The sequence below is a fragment of the Mesoplodon densirostris genome, chromosome 14, assembly GCF_025265405.1.
Source record: "Mesoplodon densirostris isolate mMesDen1 chromosome 14, mMesDen1 primary haplotype, whole genome shotgun sequence".
NCBI lineage: Eukaryota > Metazoa > Chordata > Mammalia > Artiodactyla > Ziphiidae > Mesoplodon > Mesoplodon densirostris.
This window is the reverse complement of record NC_082674.1, coordinates 70,316,245-70,329,057: the sequence shown is the minus strand read 5'-3', so window position 1 is coordinate 70,329,057 and position 12,813 is coordinate 70,316,245. Positions and strand designations below refer to the sequence as shown.

The 12,813-nt window shown below is 46.6% G+C and overlaps 1 protein-coding gene across 2 annotated transcripts in view; it reads right to left on the bottom strand.

The window, feature by feature from the left end:
* Positions 1 to 12,701, bottom strand: part of RNF149 (ring finger protein 149) — a 28,819-nt gene extending 16,118 nt beyond the window's left edge. For both annotated transcript variants that reach the window (XM_060116847.1, XM_060116848.1), the window contains exons 1-3: positions 12,103 to 12,701; positions 2,566 to 2,816; positions 172 to 240 (exon numbers count right to left, since the gene is read on the bottom strand). In XM_060116847.1, the coding sequence (XP_059972830.1) occupies positions 172 to 240; positions 2,566 to 2,816; positions 12,103 to 12,559 (777 nt within the window). In that variant the 5' untranslated portion in view covers positions 12,560 to 12,701. The remainder of the gene's footprint in view (positions 1 to 171; positions 241 to 2,565; positions 2,817 to 12,102) is intronic.
* Positions 12,702 to 12,813: the final 112 nt, after the last annotated feature.

Below are 12,813 nucleotides of genomic sequence, written 5' to 3'. Positions count from 1 at the left end.
AGAGACCAGAGCTTCTTCAGAGTTACCTGTGTCTGACCGACAGGTGGAGGATGGACGTGTGGGCACTGTCCAGCCAATGTGGCCACCTGAGCATGTGACATGTAGCCAGTGTGACTGAGGAACTGAGTGTTCAGTTTAATTCAAACAAACAAAAAACTAGGAAAATATTACCTTTTCTCCATGCTTTACAGTATGAAGAGGAAGCTGCCCAATAAGTTTCTTTGTTTCTTTTCTATGGCTCTTAGGGAGGAAAAACATTCTTATTATTGAAAATTTTAAGTCACTATTAAAAAAATTCATATATTGTAATATAAGCAGATGTGGAAAAATTTCATTTAAAAAGCAAAGTTAGATGACTACAATGAAACTAATTTTAAGAAATTACCACTGAAGGGCTTCCCTGGTGGAGCAGTGGTTAAGAATCCGCCTGCCAATGCAGGCGAGCCCTGGTCCTGGAAGATCCCACGTGCCGCGAAGCAACTAAGCCCGTGCGCCACAACTACTGAGCCTGCGCTCTAGAGCCCAAGAGCCAGAACTAGTAAGCCTGTGCACCTAGAGCCCGTGCTCCTTCAACAAGAGAAGCCACCGCAATGAGAAGCCCGCGCACCACAACCAAGAGTAGCCCCCGCTCGCCGCAACTAGAGAAAGCCCACGCGCAGCAGCAAAGACCCAATGCAGCCAAAAATAAATAAATAAAATAAATTTAAAAAGAAGAAATTACCACTGAAGTCCTAATGTACACAACAGCCACATGTTAACTTAAGAGCTGTTTGGTTGCTCAAGAATACTTATTTTCAACTCCATGTCTGAAGAAGAAACCTTTTTTTTTTAACATCTTTATTGGAGTGTAATTGCTTTACAATGATGTGTTAGTTTCTGCTTTATAACAAAGTGAGTCAGCTATATGTATACTTATGTCCCCATATCTCCTCCCTCTTGCATCTCCCTCCCTCCCACCCTCCCTATCTCCCTCCCACCCCTCTAGGTGGTCAAAGCACCAAGCTGATATCCCTGTGCTATGCGGCTGCTTCCCACTAGCTATCTGTTTTACATTTGGTAGTGTATATATGTCCATGCCACTCTCTCACTTCGTCCCAGCTTACCCTTCCCTCTCCCTGTGTCCTCAAGTCCATTCCCTATGTCTGCGTCTTTATTCCTGTCCTGCCCCTAGGTTCTTCAAAACCATTTTTTTGTTTTTAGATTCTATATATATGTGTTAGCATGCAGTATTTGTTTTTCTCTTTCTGACTTACTTCACTCTGTATGACAGGCTCTAGGTCCATCCACCTCACTACAAATAACTCAATCTCGTTTCTTTTTATGGCTGAGTAATATTCCATTGTATATATATATGTGCCACATCTTCTTTATCCATTTGTCTGTTGATGGACACTTAGGTTGTTCCCATGTCCTGGCTATTGTAAATAGTGCTGCAATGAACACTGTGGTACATGACTCTTTTTGAATTATGGTTTTCTCAGGGTATATGCCCAGTAGTGGGACTGCTGGGTCGTATGGTAGTTCTATTTGTAGTTTTTTAAGGAACCTCCATACTGTTCTCCATAGTGGCTTTATCCATTTACATTCCCACCAGCTGTGCAAGAGGGTTCCCTTTTAGAAGAAACCAATCTTATGTTTAATTACTGGTAAGAACGTGGTCAGCTGAGGAGGGGGCTCCATACACTCAGCTGCTAACGTCCCTAAAAGGGCAGAGGCTTCCTAGTCGGAGGTGGAAGATGACCCAGAAATGGCCATCTACTGCCTGCAGAGCCAGGAAGGGGGCGGTTCTCAAGACAACAGGTGGGTGGGGAACCCAGAGGGCCCTGCTCTCCCCTGTTACTGAACCAGTGTCTCTGCAGATAAATGGCTCTGAACGCGGCTCCACCATGGAGACAGGGAGGCCCGTTCTCTTTTGAAACACAGAACCAGGTCCCCCCACCTCATGCCTTGCCTTTTTGTCATCCCTTTACATCTGGGAAGGCCAGAGGGTCTCTGCAGGAGTGAAACATGACCCGATTTCCCACAGAACAGAAAGTTTAATATATTCTGATTTAAAACTTATTTCAAACCGCCCCCCCCACCAACCCGGCTTCTCTGCTGTGGTGGTGCAGTGGTTAAGAATCCGCCTGCCAATGCAGAGGACACAGGTTCAAGCCCTGATCCAGGAAGATTCCACATGCTGTGGAGCAACTAAGCCCGTGCACCACAACTACTGAGCCTGCGTTCTACAGCCCGCGAGCCACAACTACTGAGCCCGTGTGCCACATCTACTGAAGCCCGCGCTCCTTCAACAAGAGAAGCCACCGCAATGAGAAGCCCACGCACCACAACCAAGAGGAGCCCCCACTCGCCGCAACTAGAGAAAGCCCGAGCGCAGCAACGAAAACCCAACGCAGCCAAAAATAAATAAAAATAAAATAAATTTATTTTAAAAATACCATATTAATACTTAAATATTGTGAGTGATAATGAAATTAAGAATATTGTCCAATAATTTCAAGCAATATATATAGGAAATATATACAAACTATCTTTTAAAAAGCAAAGTTAAAGAGAGACAATTACCTGACTTCCAAACTGTGAGCCAGTGTATAGGAAGCGCTGTATATAGTAAAATATTAGCCAGGCTAATGAGATAATCATCATGGTGATGAAGGCGATGGCCACAAACACCACGGACTGACCGCTGATGAACTCCTGTACGTGCCGGGTGCCGAGCCCTATGGTCATTGTGACCGGAATGTCTTTCTGCACCAGATCCACAATTTCTCTTCCTTTGGGGTAGCTAACCATAATGACTACTATATTTCCTGTTCCTGTAGGAAAGAACAAAGGAATGAATATGAAGAACACAAAATAAGATACAGAGAAAGTATGGCTCCATGCACATACAACCAAAAACTGTGATCAAATGGGTAACTTTCTAGGAAAACCCAAGTTACCAACACTGGTCTCCAAGGAGGAAACACTGATTGCATAAGAAGTAGAATAAATCACTAAGAACTACCCCCTAGAAAGCAAGAGCCGTCCCCACCCCCGGTTCAGCTTCACAGGTGAGTTCTACCCCCAAACCTTCAAAGAGCAAGTAACATCAATGACATTTAAAGTGCTCCACAGCAGATTGAAAAAAATAAAAAGAAGTCTTAAAATTATTTCTAAGGCAATAGAACCAAGCATGGTAGCAAAAAACCAACATAAGAACCACACAGACCAATTTCAAGTTGTGACTATTAATACGAATGCCTAAGCACACCCATTAACTCAGGGAGGCAATCGGAGAAGTTCTACTATGCTCGATATTATTTCATCTTGTTCTGAGGACATCAGCAGACATAAGACAAAAAAATAAGAGAAATAAAAAAGGGATAAAACGGCCAATTTTACATGAATCTATAAATTAATTTTTAAAATTATCAATAGGATTTTAAAAACCTTAAAAATTCGGCTTCTAAAGCTCATTTAGGGGAAAAATAATAAAGAACAATCAGGAAAACTTTGTAAACAGTAAAACCTGGACTAGCCTTTGTTGTCAAAGTAATTAAAACAGTGTGGTAGTAGCATATGAAGACAACCAGAATGGTGCAGAATAAGAAGCCCAGAAACTAGACCCAAATACATCAAAGAATTCAGTAAATGATAAAAGTGGAATTTCAAATCAATGGGGTAAAATGGATTATTTTTTTAAAAAACAGTGTGGGTGCAACTGAGTATCACCTGAGGCTAAAAAAGCTGCATCCCTTCTTTGCAACTTAAGCCAAAATAAATTCTAACCAAATCCAAGATTTAAATATATAAAAAAGAGAAAACATAAAAGAGCCAGAAGAAACATGGGAATTAAAAAATAAGTAATATTGAAGGAAAACCTTTCCAAGTGTGAAAAATCACCTCGAAACTTCTTAAAAAAAAAAAAAAGATTTGAGCAACTAACCAATTATATAAAAACAAAAATTTTCTGCACTGGCTAAAAGAGAGGAAAATCAAGGACTCAAGATCAAAAGAGCAACTGGTCAATGGGGAAAAAAATACATGGAACATAACAAAGACAAAAAGCTAATTTCCTGTAAGAAAAAGAGCAAAAGAAAAACAAAGAAAATTAAGTCAGTTTGCAAAAAACACAAATGGGTTTAAGAAAAAAAAATAGCATCTTTAGTGACATATAATTCACATGCCATAAAATTCATTCTTTTAAATAAGTGTACAATTCATTGGTTTTTAGTATATTCACAAAGGCTGTGCAACCATCACCACTACCCAATTCCATAACATTTTCATCACCCCCAAAAGAAATCCTGTACATATTAGTGATCGCTCCCCCCAGAAAGGATATGGTACAAATTAAAACACACCTAAAAGACTGGCAAACATCAAAAAGTCTGATACGCCATATCAGCAAGAGCAAGTATAAACGGGCACTCGTGCTGGGGGAGTGAATCATTACAAGCTGGTATGGAGAGCAACAGCTACTAAAAGTTTTTAAATGCACATGTTTCCCTGACCCGGCAATTCCAGATCCAAGAAACTAATTCCAAAGGTACACTTATGTATGTACACAGGAGGAATCCATAAAGATATTTATTGCCAGTGTTTTTTCTAAAATTTTGCTATCACAGCCTAAATGTCCATCAATGGGACTTCCCTGGTGGTGCAGTGGTTAAGAACCGTCTGCCAGTGCAGGGGACACGGGTTCAAGCTCTGGTCCGGGAAGATCCCACATGCTGCGGAGCAACTAAGCCCGTGCGCCACAACTACTGAGTCTGTGCTCTAGAGCCCGCGAGCCACAACTACTGAGCCCGCGTGCCACAACTACTGAAGCCTGAGTGCCTAGAGCCCGTGCTCCGCAACTAGAGAAGCCACTGCAATGAGAAGCCGCGCACCGCAATGAACAGTGGCCCCCGCTCGCCGCAACTAGAGAAAGCCTGCTCGCAGCAACGAAGACCCAACGCAGCCAAACATAAATAAATAAATTTATTTATTTATTAAAAAAATAAAATATAAATGTCCATCAATAATAGTTACATAATTTACAGTACGTGTGCACAGTCTGAGGCAGCGGCTCTGTTAATAGTGACGGCAGTCAAGACACAAGAGGGAAAAAGCCGCACATAAAACTGTGGACAAGAGGTCTACGTGGCGGTATCAGTACAGATCTCCCTGAAGGCTACCCCACAGACTGGGGACCCTGACTGCCTCCGGGCAGGGGGAGAGCTGGACACAGGAAAAATTCTCTATCAGGTGTACATATTACCTATTCAAAAACTAACTTACAAAATACATTCAAAGACTGTTCTCTGGCATTACACTGAAACCACATTCTAACACTATTTTATTATAGAGAGAAATTTAATCTGTAGCAAATCCACCCTGGGCTGTGGGGATTTAAGTTACTGAAACCCCAGAAGGGCACCCTTCTCAGGTGGCTGCTGTCTGGAGGCCGATCCTATGACCCAGCCCTAAAAGTGTTACTTGGCAAGTAACCTAGTTGTCTGAGCACTCACACAATCTACTACGTCATCACTGGGGAGACTTAATAAGGAGCAAGGTATTTCCTGCCTTCAGGGAAATAAACATCTCGTAGCCGAGAAAGACAAATACAGAAACAATTAGGATACTTATACCACTTATGATTAGGCGGTGCTTTATAAGCCGAAAGCCCTTTTCATAAATTAAGAAAAGCTTCCTTTCGTGGAAAATTTCAAGCACATGCTAAAGGAGAAAGGAGAGTATAATGAACCCCATGTACCTGTCTCACTTTTATACAGAAAATAAAATGTTGCTATGCTACAGTTACAGTTTCTGGTACTGATGATAGAATGACCTTTGTGTGTTAATGGCGAAAACCCACTCTGAAGCACTTTCACTCTGTCTGTCACTTGAGGCAGAAAGAGTCGAGTAATCATTTTACAGCCGAGGGCTAAATACACTATCATGTGTAAAATAGACAGCTAGTTGGAACCTGCTGTAGAGCACAGGGAGCTGAGCTCGGTGCTCTGTGATGACCTAGATGAGTGGGATGGGGGAAGTGGGAGGGAGGTCCAAGAGGGAGGGGTATATGTATACACATAGCTGATTCACTTCGCTGTACAGCAGAAACTAACACAACACTGTAAAGCAATTATACTCCAATTTAAAAAAAAAAAAAAAAAAAGAGTTGCTCAATGTCACACACCACCTGGAAAAGCCAGTTCCAGGGCCTGGGGCCCCAGCTCCTCCGTGTACCTCTGCCCTGCCCCCTCATCTGGGGGAACACAAGCTTCAAGGCCACCCGGGCTCACACCTCCCCCTGACAACCACTGCCTGGGTGCTCTGAGAGTAGTTGTTCAGCTGTAAAACAGGGATGAGAATTTTTCTATTTGGGGCTGTCGCTTATTTAACGAGAACGTGGAATAACAAAAAACTGCGGAAATGAACTGATCATTTTGTCTGGGGTGGGAGGGAACTTTTTCCCTGGGAAGTCAGTGCATCTTGACGGACAGGAAGAGTTCCCCAAGCAAAAGAAGGGAGATTTCTGGGCTGTGAAACCATCATATAAGAGCATATTTGGAATGGTGACTGGCCCAGTTTGGTTAGTGACTAAATACACATAAAGGCATCCTGCTTATCTCATTAGCCCCAGTGCCTCACGTAGAACCTGGCACATAGTAACTATTTAATAAATACTTGTTGTCTAAATGAGTGCGAGATGGGGGATGAGCTGAGAACACCCTAAACCTCAAGGGAGGGGCTGCAGACAAGCAGTGATTATCAGAAGGACACCTGGGACGGAAAACATCTCCGGTATCAATCTGAAATTTTTCACCTAGGAAACTCTTAGTTCATTAAGTTACAAGAAACTGAAATAAAAAAATACTGAGTGCTAAATTTTGCTACACTCTATAGCAGCAAGATTGCTTCTGGGAACTACTAGATTTAAAAACTCAGAATGAAGACTTCTTCGATCCTGTGACTGGCTCTTCTGGGACATGTGTGGGATGAACTGGAGGCCGGGCAGTTGAGTAAACGTGCACTAGCCAGGGTCACTGGGTGCACAACCCCAAGGGGTGCCGAGCACCGGCCCCACGTCTGGCCCTGCCCTCCCCTCCGGATGTACCGGGGGCCAGTCCTAGAGAGCCCTAGTGGCACGAGAGCGCAAGTCACTGCTGATTGCCAAACCAAACGTTTTGCCTGTGCCTTCTTCAGACACAGACGCGCAGAGTCTCGGGACAAGGGGAGAAAAAGCCCTTTGAATGTTTTTCTTCCCCAGGCCTCAGTGCTACCAATCACACTGGACCAAAAAAGGTCACCTTGTGCAATGCCCGCCCTTCCCCAAAAGGCAGTCTGTTGTATTTCTGTCTTACACATCGGCGGCGCATAAGGTCTCAAACAGAGCACACGATCATAAACCTACTTGAGAAATAACAGTTCCCCTTACCACCTTGTCAAAAACAAACAAAAAATGTAAAAAGAAAATCTGTTTTGGTCAATAGCTTCAACATTCTGGAGGGTCACGTTTGAGTCTAGTGTACCGTTCCTCCTCCCTAGGAAACTGTTTAAAGTAGATTTCAACATTCTCTTGAAGGAGATGGGAACTGCTAAAATATTTAAAGTAGCGGCTTAGATTTCTGTTCTAGAAGACTGATACAGGCAGCGAGAAATACATTTTAAGTCTCCGAGAGAATCCCATGACCTTTCACGTTTTCTTTTTTCCAACAACTTAACTTCCATATTCTCTCCATCCCTCCCACCCCCCTCCCCAAACCTGGAGAATTCCTGGTCAGATCTTTAAGATGCAGCAATGCCTGAAGTACACCTCTTTCTACCCTCCTGCTAGAATGTCTTCCTGGGCCCCTCCCCCTCACTAGACAAGGACTACAGTTCTTATTTATTAGTTTTTGCGCTCAGCATCACGTAGTGATGGCCCAACAGAACGGTTTCTGTACAAATGAATCAACCTGAAAAACTGGTTTATCTTCCGATAAAGGAAGATAAATAAGGAGAATTATCAGAGACTCCCTTTGCAGGGGAAACAGTACACCAAATATGAACAGAAATGTCTCCAAAATGTGAAGCCATCATGCGAACAGAAATGTCTTTATGGTTGGCTAGGATGAGTTAGGAGGACTCAAAAATATATGCAGTTCTCTCCTTGGAATCTCACATTTTGTTTTGGAGAATCTGGCTTGCTCAAGAATATTTTGTATTTGTTGAGTACAGTACTCAACAATCTTACTGCGAACTCTTTGCAGTTTTCCAGAACGCCTCACTTTGTGGCCTCAGGCCTTCAGTCCTTTCCGAGGCCACTCCCTTCACCCAGAAGGTTCTACAGCCCCACTCCAGCCCCGCGCATGTACCAGACACACACTCAGATACTTTCATCAGCTTAAGCTGTGCTTCAACACTCCATCTGTCTGGGAACTGTCTTGAGTTAATCCCCCTGCTGTGAGGCTGTGAGGTGCCATCTCTTCCTAGGGCACCAAAATACATTCTAATCTCAAATGTCAACGTTTAGATCATTTGTGAGAGTGCAGCATTCAAGATCACCGAGCATCACTCACTCATAAAAGACCATTTACCGTGCTCTGCAAACACAAAACGCACATCTTTCCTGAGGTAAGGATTTCTTATCACCTGTGTAATCTCCCCCCACCCCAACTCGGGCCCCTTCCCCAAACACACCTCTAAGCCCTGCCCGTACTTGGCACTCAGGAAACTGCTGGCAGAACTGAAGTGCCAGTCTAAACAGCCACTCAAGATGTCAGTTAAAGGACCAGCCTGGCGTTAACTAACAATCACCACATCGAGGCCGACCCTCTCCAAAAGCTTCCACTTCAATGGTCTGACTTACATCAATTTTTACTTTTCTTGGTCACACTGACTTCTAATCATCTTTGCACTATCTCTGCATCGGATGCCCTTCTTTTACGCTTTCTAAGTACCTGTGCATATAATGCTGTCGAGGTCCAAACCACATTGCCTCGAAAGGTCTGTTTATTGCTCCCACTAGGCTGGGAATTCCTCAAAGTCCGGCACCCATCGTAGGCGTTTCTACCCCCAAGGAGGCGCCATACTTGGCCCAGACTGGCTGCTGTATATCCATCGGCCAAAGTAAAGGGAACCAACCTTGGGCATTAGGGTAACAGTCCTTACAGTTGTCCTGATAGAATATTATCTTAAAGTCACAATTTATTTTAGAACCACAATAAAATACTGATTTAAATCCAAAATAACTTGTACTGGGTGCTAGTAGTCAAGCAACAGGTCTAAGAAAAACTGGTGAAATTCTCTCTGAGACTTGGGAGGAGACTATCATGATTGGAGTTTACAAGCAGCCACCTGGACCTATTCTGTGGAGCCCTGGCACAGAACCGCTGATCGGTGCTTTACACTGGCCCTGTCCACACTCTGACAAACACGAGAAAGCAAAGTCTGAGCGGCCGTCAACGTTCTGTGTAACGTTTCAAATTCAAGTCCATCAAAGCTGTCTCCTCTTCTGACTTAATTCCACTCACTCCATTCTTAATTCTAGTCCATTCTCAAAAAGCCACGAAACATCTGTACCCTTGTGCCCAGTGGGGCCACCTTCTGAGAATGAGGGTTATTCTTTTCCATTTCTAGTGACCACTACAGTATAGGCCCTTACACTTCTACCTGGACTAGACACTGGTCTAAGTGGATTCCGTTTCCAGCGTCTCCACTGTGTAACCCATTGGTCACACTGCACCAAATTCACCTCCTTTTAAGTCACTGGTTCAAAACATTGGATGCTGTCATCCCCTCTGCCCCAGGACACCTGGCAGTATCTGGAGACATTTTTGGTTGTCACAACTGGAATCTCGTGAGTAGAGGCCAGGAAAGGCCCCTGCAACAAAGAATGATCTGGACATAGATCACCGTGTTACCATGGGCCAGTCATTTAAATTCTTTGGGCATCGGTTTCCTCATCTGTAAAACAGGGTTAAAGTACCCACCTCAAAGGGCTGTCGGGAGGAATAAGCGGAGAATACCGACTCTGCACTGGGAACTTTCATACATTTTTTTAAAAATTCCTAATGCTGTTACTTTTTTCTCAAATAGAATTATTCTCACAGTAAAAAGGCTAGAATGGCCACTGATAATGGCAACAGAAGCTCAGAAGAAGAAGATGTAAGATAAATACCAATTCGGTGTTTTCTGGGCCTGGAGAGATTATATGTCCATAATCTGGAGTGGAAGCTCTTTCCCAGGGCATTCTGGGCCTGGGTGTTTTCTGGGCCTGGATAGATTATATGTCAATAATGTAAGCAAGCAAGGTTACTGAACCATGGTTAGAACAAGTACAATTAGCCTGGAAGGACGTGAATGTCACTACCAAAAAATGCAGTAAACAGATTTAGAAAACTGTAGGCTGACGGGCCTGCCATGGAAAAGAAAAAGTCCCCATTACGATGTCACTCAGAAGGGACTGCAAGGATCCAGCACCAGAGAACCCTCACACACTGCCCTCTTTTCTTTGGCAGATGCCTGTCCACAGGATGCATCTGGAACGCTGTGTGAACTCTGACAGAACTTCTCACGAGAGGCTTGTAGAGACATGACTTGGGTACGGTGACAACTGGAATAATGGCACCAAAGGTGGTGGGTGCATCGCCCAGTGCCACCACGGGGACATCTGCTCCCGTTTCCTCCCCAAACCCACTTCCTCTCTGTTGCAACAGAGGAATTTCCCCTATCTGAGGGCAACCCCTGCACGAGTATCCTGGATCCAGCCGCTGTCCTTCTCAAAAACCTGACTCTTTCTGTTACCTCTTCTCCATCCTACACCTCTACCAGATCACTCCATCCAACTTCAATATGCCTCGCTGCCATCCAGCTCACCCTTCCCTGCCCTACGGTTTCCACGCACTTTTTAGCACCTCCCCAGCCCTGCCGTCAACCATCTTGAAAGCGTGGTTCTAACAGTCCCCTCACCTCTCAACAAAATTCCGTTCCCTCGTTCTGCTAAAGTAGGCCAAATCCAAAGTCACTCTCCTGTCCTCATTGTACAGGTATTCTGAACTTGCATTCAAGCCAAAACAGAACAAAAACCAAAAGCATAGGAAAAAGGATGTCTGACTTGCAGCAGCAGGAGAAACTCTCTAAAGAGATTTTAATCCCAGTAAGTTCAGAATAAATCCTGTTCTTAGAAGGCCTTCCGACTCTGCTGTGTACTGGTAGAATATCACTTGGAATTCAGTTCTGAGGATGATAACCTTGCAAAATGCACCTTTTAAACTTTCATGACTGCTTGACGATGCAACCCGTTGCCCCAGAGAACAGTGTGTGGGAAGGCACCCGGCAAAGAGCAAGATTTCTTTTTTTTTTTTTTGGCCAAGCCATGTGTCTTGCGGGATCCTGGTTTCCTGACTAGGTATCGAACCCGTGCCCTCTACAGCGAAAGGGCAGAGTCTTAACCACTGGACCACCAGGGAAGTCCCAAGAGCAAGATCTTTTCCTGCATGACCACAACTTTAAAATTTTCAACTAAACTCAAGTGTCAAGCAATCTGATTGGCAGTGGAGCCAGTATTATAACCTTCTATTTAGCAAGTGAGAAAACATACCCCAACTTAGGGCCAGGTTTTCTGACTCAGTTGATCCAGACTGTCCCACTCAAAAGTTCAGAATACTGACATGTTTTATGAAAGTGAAGACACGAGAGTGTCACCAAGCCACCACCTTACGTGGTGAAGGCAGAGCCAGACCCTGGAATGCCCTGGGAAAGAGCTTCCACTCCTGCCCCACCTGACTCTGGGGAACGCCGAATGGCAAGGGATCCATGATTAGGAATCATGAGACTTTCCGCCGGCGAGAACCACAATCCTCCTGCTGCGGGTTTTAATTTCTTCGTTCTCCCCATCACCCTCTTGCACAGCGCACCTCCCTCCACTTGGAAGGGCCCAGGGAGATGATCTAATCTTGTCCTTAGGCTCGCCTCCCTCCTAAGAACCCCCGGGGGTCACACCGAGCCAACCTAGCGCTTCCCTCGTAGTTCCCTTCGGCCAGAGCCCATCGCCGCCGCCGCCCCTCGCGGTCCCGCCGGAGGACCGGGTGGTCGGCCGGGACCGCGGCGCACGGACGCCCCGCCAGTCCCCGCGCCCCGGCGGCTCACCCGCGTGGGACATAGGCGCGGTGAGGTTCCCGTGGCGCTCCTCGTTGTACAGGACCACGGCCGAGGCGTTCCGCCGAGCCGCCACCAACACCTTGTCCTTGAAGGTGCAGCCCCCGCGCGCCACCAGCGCGACCCAGGGCGCGGCGCCCCGGCCGCCGGGCACGAGGAAGCGCGTGCGGGGCGCGCAGCCCTCGGGGTCGCGGTCCTCGGCGCGCGGGACGCCCACCAGGCCCCGCGCGCCCTCCTTGGGCGAGCTCTCGCCGAAGCGGCCGCTCTCCGAGACGGTCCGCACGCTCCGGTTGGTCTGCGGGTCCACGTACTCGGTGCTCACCACGGCCGAGTACCACTCGAGCGCCCGGCCCCGGGCCCCGGGCGCACACAGGGCCAGCGCTAGCAGCGCCAGCGCGCCGCGGGCCCCGCTGCGGGCCTCGGGCCGCCGCCGCCGCCGCCACGCCATGGCCCCGCCGCCGGGCTGAGCAGGAGAGGGCCGGGCGGGAGCCGGAGGGCGCTGACGTGCCAGGCCGCCGAAAAGCGCAGAGAAGTAGACGCCAGCTGCCGACCCCGGGAAGACCCAGTCCCGGTGGCGGGAGGGGCCACGGCGCACGCGCACCTGAAGAAGCGGCGGGCGGGGCGGGGCGGGGCGGGGCGGGGCGGGGCCGGAGGGCGGGGCCGTGGCGCACGCGCACCTGGCGAGGCGGCGGGAGGGGCCTC